General features: G+C 42.7%; 2 protein-coding genes across 2 annotated transcripts; both read right to left on the bottom strand.

Moving 5' to 3' along the window:
- Positions 1 to 3,218: 3,218 nt before the first annotated feature.
- LOC119034268 (glutathione-specific gamma-glutamylcyclotransferase 1-like) lies at positions 3,219 to 5,656 on the bottom strand. Its single transcript, XM_037125106.1, has 3 exons — positions 5,247 to 5,656; positions 4,962 to 4,997; positions 3,219 to 4,067 (listed from the first exon to the last, which is right to left on the bottom strand). The coding sequence occupies exons 1-3, from the start codon at positions 5,415 to 5,417 to the stop codon at positions 3,648 to 3,650; spliced, it is 627 nt and encodes a 208-aa protein (XP_036981001.1). The 5' UTR covers positions 5,418 to 5,656; the 3' UTR covers positions 3,219 to 3,647.
- Positions 5,657 to 8,045: 2,389 nt separating this feature from the next.
- Positions 8,046 to 15,167, bottom strand: LOC119005224 (delta-like protein 4). Its single transcript, XM_037072803.1, has 11 exons — positions 14,734 to 15,167; positions 14,362 to 14,616; positions 13,807 to 13,864; positions 12,999 to 13,262; positions 12,102 to 12,162; positions 11,348 to 11,478; positions 11,089 to 11,258; positions 10,604 to 10,823; positions 9,782 to 10,511; positions 8,842 to 8,950; positions 8,046 to 8,748 (listed from the first exon to the last, which is right to left on the bottom strand). Exons 1-11 carry the CDS (start codon positions 14,779 to 14,781, stop codon positions 8,743 to 8,745), a joined length of 2,052 nt encoding a protein of 683 aa, XP_036928698.1. The 5' UTR covers positions 14,782 to 15,167; the 3' UTR covers positions 8,046 to 8,742.
- Positions 15,168 to 17,136: the final 1,969 nt, after the last annotated feature.

Here is a 17,136-nt window from a genome sequence, read left to right as displayed (position 1 = left end):
GGGACCACTGTTCATCCATGTATACTAATGGTACATTTGAGTCTTATGTCAACAGAAGAAGCTTTTTATATGAGACTTTACGTGGTTTAAGAGTATATTCACTGTGAACATTCGAAGTCAGACACATGTTTGCATGTTCTGCGCCTCTTCTCGTGAGTTAGAGACCTCTAACACGGTGGTTTCATGTTCTCTCTGCGTGTCTCCAAAGAGCCCTAGCAGTGTGGTAAGTGGCATTTATTGATTTGGCTCTTCTTTATCATTCTGTCTCTTGTGAGAGGTGTCAGAGTGACTTGTAAATCACAATGCGCTAATGCAACATTATTGCAAACAGATTAAGAAATTCTAGATCCGCCCCCGTAAGCATCTCAGTACAGCCTATCTAGAGTGGAAAATCTGTTTTAACAGCTGTAGTTTTCCATGTAGTCCGGTCGTTTCGTCTTGGACTTGAGTCGACTCGAGTCACCGTCTTGATGACGCACAGCTTGACTGCACTTGATGTCATAAATTAATGACTTGGCTTGAGACATGATGACTGTGTTCCTTTTATATTTTTAGGTTTTCACTGTTTTTTACAGTCTGGCTGCGAGTATTCCACTGTTTAAAGCAACATTATGTAGCCCCTTCACCTTCAGATGACTACTTCAAAATCATTTTAATGTTACAGTGACCTGTAATAGGGTAAATGGTGTCTCTGTCTTAGCCACTGTGCCTCCCCGTCGCTTCATTACCTAAGTGCAGATACTGGATAAAAAACGTTTTGGCACCGCGTTACAGCACCACCGATCACTGATTTTGGTGAAACTGGTTCGCTGAGTTTCCTGAAATCAACCTGTAACCGCTACATATTGTAGCTGCATGTTAGCTCAGTGAGCTGACTCTGCCTGGATGGCAGGAACGGGCACCAGAACCGGGGCCAGATGAGCTGGCAGCGGAAGCGGGCACAGCAGGCTCCACTGACATCATGACCGAGTTAGGACGTGCTGAGTTTTGTATGTAGTTACAATACAATACACAAATTGTTACAGAAACCTGGTATTTGTATTTATGACAGCTGTTTTGCACTCAGTTTTGATTGAATTAGTTGTCTTTTGTTTGATTAAATGTATTTCACTGAATATCAGTAGTTATAATAAAAATATATTATTTTCATGTATTAATTATTCTATTTATGAGCCTATTGTCATCATTTCTGAACAGGCTGGATAAATTGGCCAATAACATCATTATTAGACAGGTACTTATAGCTTGACCGATACTGTAGGTAAGACTGGAGTCACTTGATTTAACTAGTGACCTAACTAGACACAGCCTGTGACCTGGCCTGTCCTGACCTGCCCAAGAAAAGCATCTGGATTGCATAGCTTGAGTCATTTCTTTGTATGGGTGGGGAAGATGAGCTTTGTTATTGTTGGTACAATATAAATCACAACCAGCATCATCTGTCCTAATGTCTACAACAAAGAACAACAGCACAGTTAAACTTGGGGTGTAGATGGAGACTCAGCCAAATTCCTTGAATCATCAGATATTCTTGTCGTGGACGACACGTGGTAAAACTTGTAACACATGCAACACATTATACCGTGTCCTGCAGTCCGAAACTACCAACAAACCTGTCTGTTGGTGGCGGCCTACTCATTGTTGTCTGTCTGGATCTTATTGGTTTCGATGACAACAGAACACTGTGTCTCAGACAGCACAGAGAACTTGGTGTACTCTGTTTTTCAGTGGCCATTTGGCAACAGCAGGAGCCATAAACAGTTCTTCCATGTATCACAAGGGCAGCCACTGGACATGTATTTTTTTTTTTTTTTTTTTTGGTTACGTAATGACAGGTTGTCATGATCTATATCAGGAGCCCATGCTTTTGTTTGTCCACTTTCTGTGCATGTGAGGGCTCCGCGAAATGGATGTTCCTATCTCTCCGTTTTTCACTGCCCAAAACCTTTGCCCCAGTTTCAGTTGGCTTCTTGGAAAGTAGAGCAGCATTCTAGCAAAAATGTGGAGCTGGAAGTCTCGGCTTGTTTATTCAAGGCTAGAACTTATTTCTCTGAAGCAAAAAAAAAAAAAAAAGAGGAAGGAAAAAAAAGTCTGACATGTGGCATGCGCACATGTTATGGTCACGTGATGGAAGCTCAGACAAGCAAAGAAACCCTATCTGCCCACCCGCCCCCGAGCCCCCATATGCGCTACACTCTATATTGTAAGAGGAGGAGCTCGTCCAGGTCGGGCGTGTTCTGCTACAGCTGACTGTGTGCACTTGAAAACGCAGATTTCTTCCAATGTCAGCACAACTGGACATCACACTGGCCAAGTAGTGCATGATATATGCTTGATTTTTTTATATATAATTTTGTAGAGGAAATTCATGTTAATGAGGTACTAATACGATCTCAAGCTGTTCATAGAGGAAGAATAAGTTCCATAGAACAATGTTTTAAGCAAGAGAGGTGGCAGGGTCCGCCAAATTGAAATGAAATTGTGTTGTCCTTTTTAAGTTTTTTAAATTCAGTTTAATCAGTCATGAAAACAAAAAGAGTTTTTTTTTTGTTTGTTTGTTTTTTTTAGGCACATAAAAAAGTCCCCTCTGATTAAAATGCATTCTCAAAACTACACAGTGCACCTTTAAATGTCCTCTGAGACTTCCCTTCGGAGTGAAATATGTAGATATCTGAATGTATGGCCTTACAATAACATCAACATGCAATACTCTAGATGGTTGTGGGCCACTTTAGATGCATTTCCATTAAATTCACCCTGACACATGTGTTTTCTTTGGGATCTGAAATAGATTTGAAAGTAAAGTTTTTATGTGTTTTAGGAAAGCTTGGCCGCTCATCAGGAATTTTAAAAGATGGACCCACTGCTGCGCTGCAACCCCGGTGATCCGGGCACCATGAGAGAGAATGTTTATAAAGCCGGTATAGCTGGTTGTGACATGTAGTATTTTCTTTGAATCCTTGTCTCAAGAACTGCACAGGGCTGCTATGAGGTCCACAAGCAAAGAAAAAAAGCTAAAAGCTCCGCGGCCTGTACAGTTAACAGCTCCCAGAGGAAAAGTCTGCATTTCCTTTAGGCCAGAGGCCACAGCTGTACATTCCTCGGCCACGTGATGAGGGGCCGTGAGACAAGGGGTCTGTATGCTCTTGAGCAAGCAAACTCATGCGTGCAGGAGAGTAAAAAAAAAACAAAAAAAAAAAAAACACTTGTTCTTTATGCAGAATTCAATCGTTTATTTTAAAAAGGTACACAGTATACAATCATTGCTGAAATCCTTTTACAACAAAGGTGTAAGATATTCAGCGGGAGACGTCGTCATCTCCTGGTGTGTGTTTTTTAAAAGCACCACATGCTTCTGGAATCTTCATTCAGTGTACTGTACAGCGGTGTGTGTGTGTAAGATAAATTCTCCGTCTTCGCAGTCCAAAAATGTCAAGTGAGAAGGTCAAAGACGAGTGCTGACGAACACTCTGTGAGGTTATGTTACTACCTTAAAATAGAAAACGTCACCAGTTTTTACATTTGCCTTGACGTCAAACGGGGTATTGCCTATTCAAGTGGCGGATACCCTTAAAATGTCTTGCAAGATTTCCCTTTCACCCAGCATAAAAATAAAAATCTTAATAATATGTACAGTATGTAATCTTTCATGTCCCTGCCATCAGCAGGGGTGTTTGGTCTAAGGGTTTGATCCCTCCACAGTCACTGAAAATGTTCAGGAGAGCCGCCTCAATAGAGAAGAGGTGCTCGTCCTCTACCTCAGGACAGTACAGCCTCATGAACTCCGCCAGGCGCACCAGGTATTCACTGTTGTGGCCCGTGCTGCCCCTGCAGGCGGCGATCTGGGCGGCGATCTCCTTGTCCGAGGCCGGACCGAGGTAGATGGGGTTGTCGGAGGTGGCGATGTAGACGAGGGCCAACAGGGGAGCCTGGCCCTGCTCCTTCGGGATGAACTCCACCATCTCGGTCCTGTAACCCCCCAGCACGACCTCTCTCGTGTTCAGGTACTGGAGGGACTCGTCTACCTGGGAGTCTGTCACCTCGTAGGCCACTCCCCACGTGCAAGCCTGAGGGGAAAGTAAAGTGTAGCGGTAAGCACAGTTTCAACAAATACTGATGGAAGAAAAAATATTACACACTACACTTGCAAAGCACAACATGCAAAAGACCTAATTCCAGTCTAGCAACACGTCAGGCGAGTTTGTAGTTATAGTGACTACGCGGGTAAAGACAAATATTATAACAGATTGTATAACAGTCCGGTTAGTTCAGAAAATGTTTTCACTTTACTGTAATACAGCTTTTCAAAACAGGAAAAGACAATCATGATATAATAACACCCAAAAAGACCATATATTTGCATCAATAACAATATTGTGACGCTAAGTCGTCTAAAAGTCATATAACTTGGATGCCTCTCTGCGTTTGAAATGATCCAAATGAACATTTGACATGACTTTTTTCTGTACCAGCACTGTGTGCAGATTTTTAATAAAAAAGAAGAAAACAAGTCATCCTATTTGTGTGCCTAGGACTTCCTTTTCTTTTCCTTTTGCCCTTGGAATCAAAGGTTGTTATTTTTTTTTTGTATCAACCAAAGGTGTAAAGTCTGGCACTGTGACAACCTTAAACCCCCCCAGGGCCAGTTTCAACAGTTGGAAGAGAGTAAATACAGACTTGGCTAGTCTTAGTTACAGTATCTTCTTGGCTTGATATAAACGTTTCATGACCTGTTTTTTTTTTTTTTTTTAAATTCAATTTTATTTGTTTTATAATAAGTCACTACAGCAGCAGTAATGGTAGACATGTTGTATCAAACTGATGTGAATGATATAAGTATAAAGTCCAGGATAAGGACATGTTTCTGTTGTTGTTGTTGTTGTTTTCTCACAGCATCACTGGCGGTGAGAAAACAACATGCACGCTGTGTACAGTATGGAAATAGACTTGGGAACACTTGCCTCCTGATCCTCCACTAGTGTGGCCACTCTGCCCGGCTGTGGAGAACAAGGACACACGCACAGTGAGAACATGACTACTCAGCACATTCACTGGCAGCTTTACACTTCAGAATAAAACATAATAAACTGGGATGGAACACAACAAACACACACACACACACACACACACACACACACACACACACACACACACACACACACACACACACACACACACATTTTAACCAATTAGAGAGTAACAAAATGTTACAGTGGTTGGATGTGCTGGAGTGCCACAGGTCTCACCTTGTCCTTGTTCCCTCGGTAAAAATCATCTCCGTGCCAGAAGCGCCTTTTGTACCCTGTAATGTATCCGATTTTGCTCTTCTTGTAAGCAAACCCTGGTTTCCACACCAAGGAGCCGTATCCAAAGATCCACGCGGTGGTCTTCTCCCTGATATTGTCCTGAGGTTTCATTGTGAAGCGCTTTGGCTGTGTTTTAAAAACGAGAGGAGGTCGCTAATGTCAACAAGTAGGTGCTCTCCGGTGTTTCCTCTCTCGTTTCTGTTGTTCTATACATTCCAATACATCGGCTGTCAATATTACTAAGTGTTCTAGGCCTGAGGAGGAGTGTCGCCGAAAAAAAAAAAAAAAAACCCGTTTGGATGGGTTGAAAGTGTCCCGTTTGTCCTGTGTGGATGTGCAGAAACACGTGTATTTGTTGTTCAGGGCGCATCAGAGCCACACGGTCTCGGCCAATGGGATCAAAGAAGGGGCGGGAGCGGCCAACAGGTAAACCAATCGGGGTCGTTTCAGTGGTAACGCTTCATGCCAGTGCTACTGTTGGGAAAACAGAGTTCTCCAGACAAAAAAGTTACATGGTACATGTACTGATCAGTTATTTAAAACATTCATTTGTTACTACTGTGTAAAGTATTACCTTTATTTCTTTATTCTTTTCTTTTTCATGGCCAAGATACGCTTATAGGCCTGAATTGTAATAAACACTTCATCATCATCATCATTACTCTTATCATTTTGAATGTGGGAGCACCTTTTGTACCCTTGAGTGCCAAACAGGCAGTAATAGTCCAGCAGGTAATCACATTACCTATAAATAGCTGGGACTGTTATATCTGTGCTCTCTTAAGCTCATTAAGTGTCTGTGTTCTGCTGAGGCCTGTCTAGCACACCATGGGCCGATCAGTCATCAATGCCAGCCTGACATCAGTTTTGCCCTCTGCCTGTCACTGGCTGTGCATGATATTTGATGAGCCATGTGGGGAGAAACTCTTTTTCCTCCAACTTCACACGAAGCTCACTGCCCCCAAGTGGCAGCTCAAACACATTGCTCCATTCTTGAGACCTGAAGCTCTAAAGCGAGGCTTCACGGTGTTGATACTGGCTTCACCTGGAGTTGAGGTGAATAAAATACAAAATGTGCAAAGTGGATGCAGGCTGTCAGGCTGAGGGGGCAGAGGTGAAAGGAATAAAAGGGGCACTAGCTGCATATGGTGGAGGAGGTTGAGATGCATTTGTGGTGAAGCAGTACTACTAAACAACACGGCACTGCTATGATAAAAAATTAAATAAGATGAAATAAAAAACACAGGTAATTATTAAAGGTCCAGTGTGTTGGATTTTATGGCTACTTGGGGGAATGAATGGAATATATATGATTATTTAAAGTTATTCCACTATGGGGGCAGCCTGACGTGCGGACACTCAGCCCGTCCACTCTGCCCAGAGACACAGTTGCCTGCTGAAGAGGTTGGTTTGTTTACCTGTGAAAGTGCAGCTGGTGTTCTGCTGTATGACCTACATCAGCAAAGCAGATGAGCCATGTGAGTAGGAATTGTGTTTTCTCCTCTGGAAGGGTACTTTATCATGTGTCTGCAGGGCTGGGGGTGGGGGGCACAGTTTTTGCAATCCCCTGCACGAGTGACAGCGTAAATTGTCTGCCGGGTTGTAAATGGTCCTCGGCCTCACTGGCTGTGGGGCCCCTGTATGCTATACCCACGCTCCACTAGCGACAGCACAATAAAACACCATATGCAGATTTTCTCATTGACACATGTCCAAGCATATGGCAAACTGTGTTGAGTTCCTCTCATCTCAATCCATCACCCTCCCCCATTTTCATCTTTCTGCCCTAAGAGATGACTTACCATCAGAGATCACAGAGAACTAAGACCCCCAGTTACTCAGCGATATGATATATACACATGAGCGATTCAGGGAAACAGTTAAGTTCTGTAGAGAGACCACAAGGATTCTTTATTTTCACATACAGATGTTATTATTTTTTTTTTTTTTGAAATATATGTCTTATTGTTTGAGTAATTCCTTACATTGCTGCCAATTACAACGCTGTCCACTGAATGATTGCTAGCACATTGATTTCACATCACACTGACACAGATAGTCGTGGAATCATTTGAAATGCTACCAGGCCAAATATATGTATATATATATATATATATATATATATATATATATATATATATATATATATATATATATATATATATATATATATATATATATATGACTGTATCTATAGACAATGAAGCCACTTCCACACCGGCTGACACAAATAAAGTTTCTAGATGACTCCAAACATTTAAATTAGGATCTCTATTTGACCACATGTACACTCAACCATTGAAGAGCAACAAACAAACAGTGTACCAGATATGTATCCATTGTTTCTTTTTATAACAAAACAAAACAAAAAATATTAATAAAATAAAACACCAACAACACTTTAAAAATAAATTCACCTTTTCTGGGCGTCAAAACAGATGTCCATACTTCTAATCTCGACATAAATATACAGTATATACACAATAATCTTACAAAACATAGAAAGATAAGGATCAGTGCTTCATAATCTTAAATTACTAGTGAAATACTAATCTTACAAAATAACATTATTGGTTCATTAATTTCCTTTGAAGGCGTCCTTGGTACGATAGTCACTTCATGTATTTCTTTGTCTTTATTTAAGGGTGATCTTGCATAAGATAAAATGAGGCCTTATCATGAGATCCCTGCATGGAGCTACAGCGTATTGCATCTTTTGATCTTTATATGTCACCTCCATTTTTTTTTTTTTTTTTTTGTGCATGGGCATCAGGATAAGGCGGGGCACAACGTTTGTCTTCAACACATATATAAGGCTTTGTGATCGAGGCTGCATACATTCTTTATTTAAAAAAAAAAGGATTTACAAAACTGACGACCTTAAAGATCCTTCAAAAATGAACCGTTTTCAGTAGTTTTTGTCCCTCTTCTAATTTAGCACAATGCTGATTTTTGTTTGCATAGCGCATTGCAGGCCACAACAACAAAAAACCAAAAAAAAAAAAAAAGAAAAAGAAAAAAAGGCTGGCTCCCTCCACAGGCTTGTTGGCAGTAAGTTGATTTGTTGATTGCTGATTACTGCAATAAGGTGGAGAGGAGTACATCGAGATAGTCCTCGTCTTCTAATCAACACGCAGGCATAAACGTCTCGGCCCCCTAAGCCCTTGGACGAACTCTGTCGAGTCGAAAGCATCGAAGGCGCGTCAACAAGTCAGGGTTCTCTCATTATTTCCCGCAGTCTTTTTTTTTTCAGTCTTTACATTCTCACTAAAATTAGTAGCTTTAGTTGTTGTTGAGTTCGAAGAGCACACCGGCTCCATCCAGTTATCAAGTTTTCAAGAGCAGCAACTTGCATTTAAATAAATCCCAGTCTCTCCACGCTTGTAAACAGTCCACAAGAAATCCAACGTTGACAGTGAATAATATCTTCTATTTATTATACCTGAAACAGAAGATACGGTCGATTCATTCATCAGTACGTCTGAAATAACAACTATAACAAGGGAAATAGATTGATTGTGGAAAACAAGCTTACCTCAGTTGCAATGATGCATTCATTTTTCTCCTCTGCTATTACAAAGACAGACTGGTACATTGAATCTCTGGGAGAACATATTGTTGATATCCTACAGTCGGGCCTTTCGCTGTGAAGGAAAGATACATTATATTAGTTACAAAGCCAGAAAATCACCAATGACCTGATGACCACCACACAGTAAGACTGCAATGATTAGTTGACTGAAATGAAATGAAATGGCAGCTATTTTAGGAACTGATTAAAGAGGAAATATTACACTTTTGTGTGTTTTTTTCCCCTTTCTTTTATTGTTTTATGTAGGTTCAGAAGTTCCTCTCTCCCACAAAACACACTGCTCCTGAAACGCCTCATCAGCAGTCCCGCCTTTAATTCAGAGACTGACATCACACTACCTCACCATGTCACACATTTGCATAATTTATGTCTAGTGGGAAGTCTGTCATGTAAAACTTCATTTAACAAAGCTGCGCTGTTGCAGTTAGCAGGGCTCAGGTGTGTATGAGCTGGCAAATCAGAGCAGACTGGGCATTCAGGAGGAGGGGCCTAAAGTGAAAAAAAACCCCACAACATATTGAGCATTAAAGCATGTAAACCTGTTCTAAAAGCATCCCAGATTAAAACTGTAAACCTGAAAATGAGCATTATATGTCTCCTAATAATTTCAGTAATTTTCAAGCAAAAGTATCAAATATTTGCCATTTGCACAGCTGAATTGTAAGGACTTGCTGTTTTTCTGTGGCATTTGTGACAGTTAATGAGTTGCATTTGGGTTCTGGACTAACTATTGGACATGAGAAGCAATTTGAAGGTCTTCTAAAGGGCTGAAAAGCATTTTTTATATTTTTTTTAAAGAAACAATTAATGATAAATCATGAAAATATTCAGCAAACCAATCTATAATGACAGCTGCTCATGCAGCCCTTTCAAGTGCTCTTACCTGTACATTCTCGTCAAATGCTTTTTTTCTTCTATTGTCTTTTCACAGTTTTCATCTTTGTCCAAAAGCGACAGTTCATCCTTGTACCCCGTGGAGGTTTTATAGTCCAGGTGGTAGTGGTTGATGTGTTTGTGATTAGACTTTTCACTTGGACATTCTACCTCCAGATCCATCTTTCTATTGTTGTTCTTGAGTTCTAGGGTGGAGATAAGGTTCTCCTTCTGAAAGTCACTCTTGGAGAGGTTGTTCATGGTCTCCGTGTCCTGCTCCTTGTTCCTCTGCTTCCTGACATGATGCACTACTACCACTACCATGCAGCAAAGCACCAGAACGGCCACCAGGCCGACTCCCAAGCTGATGGCAGCCAAGCTCAGCTTGTCTACGCTGGGGCTGGGCGTGCTGTATGAGGGCACATCTTTGGACTGGCACTGAGGGCCGCTGTAATGGTCTGGGCAGGTGCAGGTGGGCTGGCCTTTTGCTCCAATGGTGCAGGTTCCGCCGTTCAGGCAGGGATGAGAGGCACAGCCGCCTGTTGGCTTGTCGCAGTGGCGGCCTGTGTACCCTGGAGGACAGGTGCAGGTGTAGTCGTTGATGCGGTCTATGCAGGTGGAGCCGTTCGCACAGGGGTTCCTGGCACACTCGTTGACGTTGATCTCGCAGCGCAGACCCGCGAAGCCTGAGCGACAGCTGCACATTGGGAGGTTGCCATGGATAGTGACACAATGTCCACCTGCGAGTAAGAAAAACAGCATTATAGAAGCTGTCCTTGTGTTTATTTCCAGCACAAATCTACAGAAAGTAAAATATCTATTTTTTTTTTACCATTGGTGCATTGCAGTGAGGTACATTTATCCACTTTCTTCTCACAGTTCAGTCCAGTGTAGCCTGCCGGACACTCACATACGTACGTATGCCCATTGTCCCTCTCTTTGCACTTGCCACCATGAAAGCAGGGTGTATCAGCACAGGTCAGCATCCTGTGTTCACAGTGTGTCCCCTCAAACCCCTGCGGGCACACACACCTATAGCCGTTCTCAGAGTCCTGCGGGGGGAGGGGGGGAGATATAAAGTTTATCAGAAAGCTCCCTGTCAGATGTTTTGTGTTATCACATCCTGTTCACGACTGCCCCAATGAACCCCATTATCCTCGGTTTGAATTCTATTTACAGTCCACACTCTGTGAACTGGGTCATCCACCGACTTGACAATCAATAGCATCCTCCTGGAGCAGCAGATAGACCGAGGCGAAAACAAAAACAGGAAAGCCTGTGTTGTGGGAAAGGAGAGAGAGAGACTTCCGGACTCACCAGGCAGTGGCCTCCGTTGCGACAGGGCTGGCTGTCACACTCCCTGACCTCCATGTCACAGTTGACCCCGGTGAAGCCCGGCAGGCAGGCGCAGGTGTAGCTGCCCTGGCCTGTATTCATACACGTGGCCCCGTTGGTGCAGGGTTTGTGGTGGGTGCAGTAGTTCAGATCTGTAAACAAACAAGTGGAAATGTCATCTTATGGAGAGCACACATTACAATTTCCTTGTAGTCTAGGGGGAAAGAGGTTCGCCACTCACCTTGATCACAAAAGATGCCCCCCCAGCCTTCCTTGCAGGTGCACTGCCACGGCTCTGTGCAGGTACCATGTTTACAGGATGGATGGAGTTTACACACATCACAAAAGAGCCCCTGCCAGCCCTCTCTGCATCTGTTCACACATATGACAGCAAAAACATGACTGCTGGCTCACGCCTTCATTTCTTTTTCCACCAAGTCACACCTCCCATATTCCTAGAGATTATTTTAAAGGTGCAGTATGTAGTTTTGGGGAAGATATTTTAACCAAAAGAGAAAAAACAATTGATTTCTTTTATTCCTTTTTTTTTTTGATTACACCTAAACACTAACTACTACCACTATTAAACTAAATAAAGAAACAGTCTTTGTTTTTGTGACTGAATAAACAAAGTGACCTTCAGCTTCACACTGTTTTACTTTGTTTGTATTTGGCGGACCCTGCCCCCTTTCTAGCTTCAAACAGGGAGGAAGTTCTGGGGAACTTATTATCCTCTTGTTTATTCAGTAATGGGAAAAAGTACATATTACTTCATTCAAAATTCTGAGAATTAATTTCTTCTCCAAAACTACATCATGCCCCTATAAACAGAAACAATACCATCCTATAATTAAATTAACCATCCCCTTTTAGATAAATAATTTAGTGCTAACATTTTATGTAATGTTTTTTTTTCCTTTTTTCTGGTCTTATGTTATGTTATAGCAAATTAACATCCAATCAATGAATAATGGATACAGGGGAATAAGACTCACTTGCACTCTCCAGGTAGTGTGCAGTTTCCATTCCTTTCATTGCACCCTTCAAGGCAGATGGCTGTTTAAAAAACAAACAAACAAAAAAACATAAGACTATATTTATAAGAAGCTGTTAATGACACTTTTATTACCTTTCAGCTTTCACCTATCAGCTTTTCTACGCACAATAAAACCTGTTACCCAATAGAAAAACACAATTTGCCTGCCCATCTGACATTTATCCTGCCTTGGTTTTGCGGTGTTAAACGGCTGGTTAGTGCAGCAGCAGATGCTTGTTCTCAAAAGAGAGAGAGAGAGAGAGAGAGAGAGAGAGAGAGAGAGAGAGAGAGAGAGAGAGAGAGAGAACAGGACAGCTGCCCCATTGTTATCGGTGGGCAGTTCGAGGCCCCGTTTGCAGCTGCTGCCCCGCGCCGCCCCAACAATAGAGCCCGCAGTTTAGTGGCGCGTGGCGGCCGATAATGCCGCGATTAACCCCGGCGCGCGCTGCTTCTGCCGGGCGACCACCGCCCTGGATTAAAGCCGCACGCGCCCGGAGAAAGTGGGTGTCTGTCTGTTCTTCACATTTCCACCTTAACACACCTGTGACCCCGTGACAGGTGTTACACACAGGTTGAACACCTTGCGTCGTTTTTAAAATGCACAAAAATAGGGCCTATTTCGCGGAAGAAAAAAAAAAACAAAAAACCCCCCCCACAATTTGTAAAAAAAAAAAAAAAAAAGACTAAAAAAGAAAATTGATTTTAAAAAAAGCAACACCATGTCTGTATATCAGGTCTTTATCTTACATTATGCCAGGTACCCGCCTCTAAAGTGTGCCCTGTGACCTTTAACCACACACACACACACACACACACAAAACACAGAGTCCATATGGTGACTTCCACTCTTGCTTACGTTCTTGGCAGTATTCTCCCTTCCATCCCGGCAGACAGGCTATTTGCCCGTCCGTCTTGCAGGTGTAGTGGCCAAAATGGTCGTCTCTCGGAGCGCATATTTTGGAACAAGTCTCCCCGTAGTAATTGTCTTTGCAGATGAACCGGTATGAGTACCTTAGCTCGGTCTGCGCCCGGCCCGGCTCACCCTGGGACCACTCATGTCCTGTTCCCAACTGTTTATGGATGGCAAAAGAGCCAATCAAGAATTCAGGGTTGGTGGTGTCTGTGATGAAAACAAAAAAAGAACAAACTGGCATGAAGGGATTATCGTTGCTTTTCAATCTCACATCAGTTGATACATCTGACAGTTTATCCCTTTGGTGATTTTGTGCCCACGGAAATTTCCCCTTCCTCTCTCATGTAACCATTATCCCCCCGTTATGAAGGACCTAACAAAAAGGTGTAAAATCCAGGAAAGGGCTGTCATGGGATTTTTTTTTTTTTTCTGGCAAGGCCTCTGCGTTCTCACTTAAGCCTGTGCACTTTCCCATGCGTGCCAAAAATAAAACAAGGGAAGCGCGATTGTGTTGGGAGAGTTTCGATTGTGAAGGAATTGTCCGTGTGACTCACGAGGCATCCTAACAAACACGGACCCGTGACGCTCAGAGCGCCCAGATGCGTCTGCCAGCGACTGTTTGGTTATGGATGAAACGTGCGACAGGTATCATAGGTGTGATCTACTGTACGGTGTGTGTGTGTGTGTGTGTGTGTGTGTGTGTGTGCTGCACATGGGATGTCTCCCTCTAGTGGCGGACACGTCTCCTCACCTCCAGGCAGGTCCGCTGCAGGAGAATGCCAGGCTTCGATAACTAGTGAGAAAGCACCCTGCGGGGACAAATGAGGAGAAGAGCGTCAGCAAAAAAACCACGAGAATAAATAAAAGGCTCATTTAGTTAAAAGTTTTCGGCTTTGTTTCACTGAAAACTGATGGTTCCAACAGTCATTTTTCACTTTAAGTCGCTAGAAACTGTTCCAAAGTGAAAAATGTGAGGATGAACTCTCTTTTTACGCACAAAGGGATGCAGTAAACCATTTATAATCGGCTCTACACTGCTTATGACATTTTTTTTAAAAATGGGCATTTAAGATCTAGTATGACCACTGGTGTTGATCTGATGTAGAACATAAAATAATAAAACAGAATATAATTTACAGAATTTTCCTTAAATGAAAATAAATTCTAAGCGCATTTCCGTAACTCGGATGATGTTTTTCAATCCCTTCAATTCAGAGAAATAATAATTTAAAAAATGACATTTAGTCTGGCGTGTACACATTCGTTTGCTCCGAAAGCCATTATAGTCCGGACAGGTGCCTCTTACCGGCCAGGTGAAGTTGAGCGGCAGACGCAGCCTGGCGTCCTGCTGCTGGATGCTGAACGAGTCGGTGCCCAGGACAGGTGTGACGACTCTGCCGAATAAACAGCCTCCAGGAGACACCACCGTCTGGAAGTTCTTCAGACAAACCCTGAAATAAGTCCTGCAGCCGGTCATGCCGCAGCTGAGTCCATTTGCCAGCAAACCTTTAGTATTCTGAAAGTGATGGAGATCTATCTCGAATACACCTGATCCCAGAACCTAGAAGGATACAGAAAGTGAGCACAACAACATAATGCAACGCGTTTTCCCCTAAACTAATATTTCCTAAATTGCAGAGTTGAAAAAAAAAACAACAAAAAAAATCAAACATGCTACCTGAGTGAATATTGTCATAACTATTGCAGAGGTGAACCAAACGGCCATCCTTTAGAGTTTGATGTGCGTATCCGTAAAAAATCAGTTCCAACGACAACCAAAACACGCTCCTAATCCAAGTGCTGACGGCGAGTGGTGGCAAACAAACGTGATCAAAAAAATAAATATAATCCTTCTTCCAGAGCCCGTAAAGGGACAAGATCCGGCTCCGCAATCCGTATCCAGACGGAGAAGTTGGAACAGACCGAGTTATCCAAGTGCAGGAGGTTAGACCAATATCAGTAACGTCAATATCCACAAGTGACTCTGTCTGCGGTCTTTCTGTTGCCCATCCATCGTGCCGGTCAGATGTGGTTTGAGTTTGCTGTGCTGATGCGAGGCTCGTGTTGCCAACAGTGATGCGGGCGTGTGGCGGAGCATCAGCGCATAGTGACTGCCAGTGAGGGATGTTTGACGTCCCTCCCAGTTTATATACCGCAGTGTTAGTGCCATTACAGACACTGTCCGTCAGTAGACACCGCCCACTCCCACTTCTCCACCTTCTTTATGCCTGGAATATCAGTTGTGGTTATTATTACGGAGGAGATTGTCTTTGAGGCGCACGCTGCGGAAATAAAAAAACAAAAAACAAAAAACAACGCCCTTTTTTCTGAGGTGTTTTCGTGCAGGTTGGTCATACCTTTAACCCAAATACAGAATCACGCAGGAAGAAGTAATAATTCAGTGTGAACCATATCAGTTGACTTGATAAATGAATTCATAGTTGGCTACAGTGAGCTCGAGGAAAAAATGATTCGTCTCCACCGTTTGTGCGTCTTTACGCGCCTGGCCGCTTCAAGTGCCTTGTGACCTCGCAGCTTTCTGTCTCGTGTTTATTTTAGATGGAGATGAGATAACCCCACAGCGGTGTGATAATGGATTCTATTGCAAACACACCGTCCCACTCATAAATCAGCGGAAGAACCCGCGTTTTACAAAAATCTGGCGCGTAATTGAGTAAAGATGGGCCATCCGGGGCTGACCGTGCGTGTTTGAGACGAATATTAAAGGTGCACTATGTTGTTTTTGTTTTTTTTTCAAAGAAATGCAAACACACAAGATTTAAATATGTGATGCCGTCTGTCTGTCTATATATAAACTAATATAATACAAAATTAAAGATTTTTTTAAATTGATATCATATATCCTCTGCCCTCAGAAGGAAATAAGGTTCCAGTGGTTCCTAAGAAAGGTCCTCTAAATGTAGTTTAAGTAAAATCAGATTTTGTATTTTTCAGTTTATACATTCACCAGAATTAGTCAATGTAGTCATTCTCTCTCCCTTTCCAAATTTTTTCCTAAAAACTACGTGGTGCACCTTTAACGTAGCGTATCTGTGTTTATTTGGGACTATTTCCACTATTAACTGGGTACATACAGAGGTTTGTTATTTGAAGGATAAACCCCTTGAGACGGACCATCTCATTTTCAAGGGGGTCCTTAACACAAAAATAGGCTACATAAACAGATTCCCCCCAAAAAATGTCAATATACATACATTTGGAATGCTTATTTAAGGACAGACACGCAATGCATTTGTGCATGCATGCTGCCACACACAGAAGAGGAAGTCGGACCATCTATTTTACTTAAATGATTGTTTATTATGCTTTATAAAGAGGGCAGGCACCCAGCTGCTCAGCCACTCTATTCAACATCATAACTCATGATACCCTCAATTGGAAGCCAATTTGTATAAATTAGAGCGGAGATTGTATCCTACACGCGGCGTAACAGTGTTTGTTGAACTAACATCCACTTGAGCCCGTTGAAAAAACTCCCCCCCACCCCCTTCATGTGTATATATGTAATTGTTCCACGAGGGAAAAGAAAAATGAAGTCAAAACTGTATATAAGGGCCGCTAAGCAAATAAATTCAGATGCCACATACATTTTTATCACATGCAAACTCACGCTGGGCAAGGGCATTGTTGCCTTTATCTTCCCTGCAGCAGGCCAGCTTGTCTGGGAGGATTTACAGTGAGGGAACAGGACTCAGGAACTGTTCCCTGGCCATGAAGGTGTCTGGCTGAACGGCTCTCCTGCCGAGATGACTTCATCTCTTAGCCCCCACCTTTGACTTATAGGTTTGAGGTTCCACTTTAAGGGAGAGACAATGGACTATTGAGTCTGGAGCAGTGTGACTAAGAGGCCCGGACATCTCACAGCTCTGCCGTATTGAAGCATTTGGCGTTCCCACCATTGACTAAATCACACAGATCCTGTGGAGGATCAATGCAGCCCTGCACAGTAGTTTAATGCTGTATTCCTGCTGAGCTCTGTGTGAAAAGAAACGACTGTATTTCACTTATCAATGAGGCATCTCACTCGTTTAAATAGCTGCCACGGCGTCTAGAGCCCAAT

The sequence above is a fragment of the Acanthopagrus latus genome, chromosome 16 (assembly GCF_904848185.1).
Source record: "Acanthopagrus latus isolate v.2019 chromosome 16, fAcaLat1.1, whole genome shotgun sequence".
Lineage (NCBI taxonomy): Eukaryota > Metazoa > Chordata > Actinopteri > Spariformes > Sparidae > Acanthopagrus > Acanthopagrus latus.
This window is presented reverse-complemented; position numbering and strand designations above follow the sequence as displayed.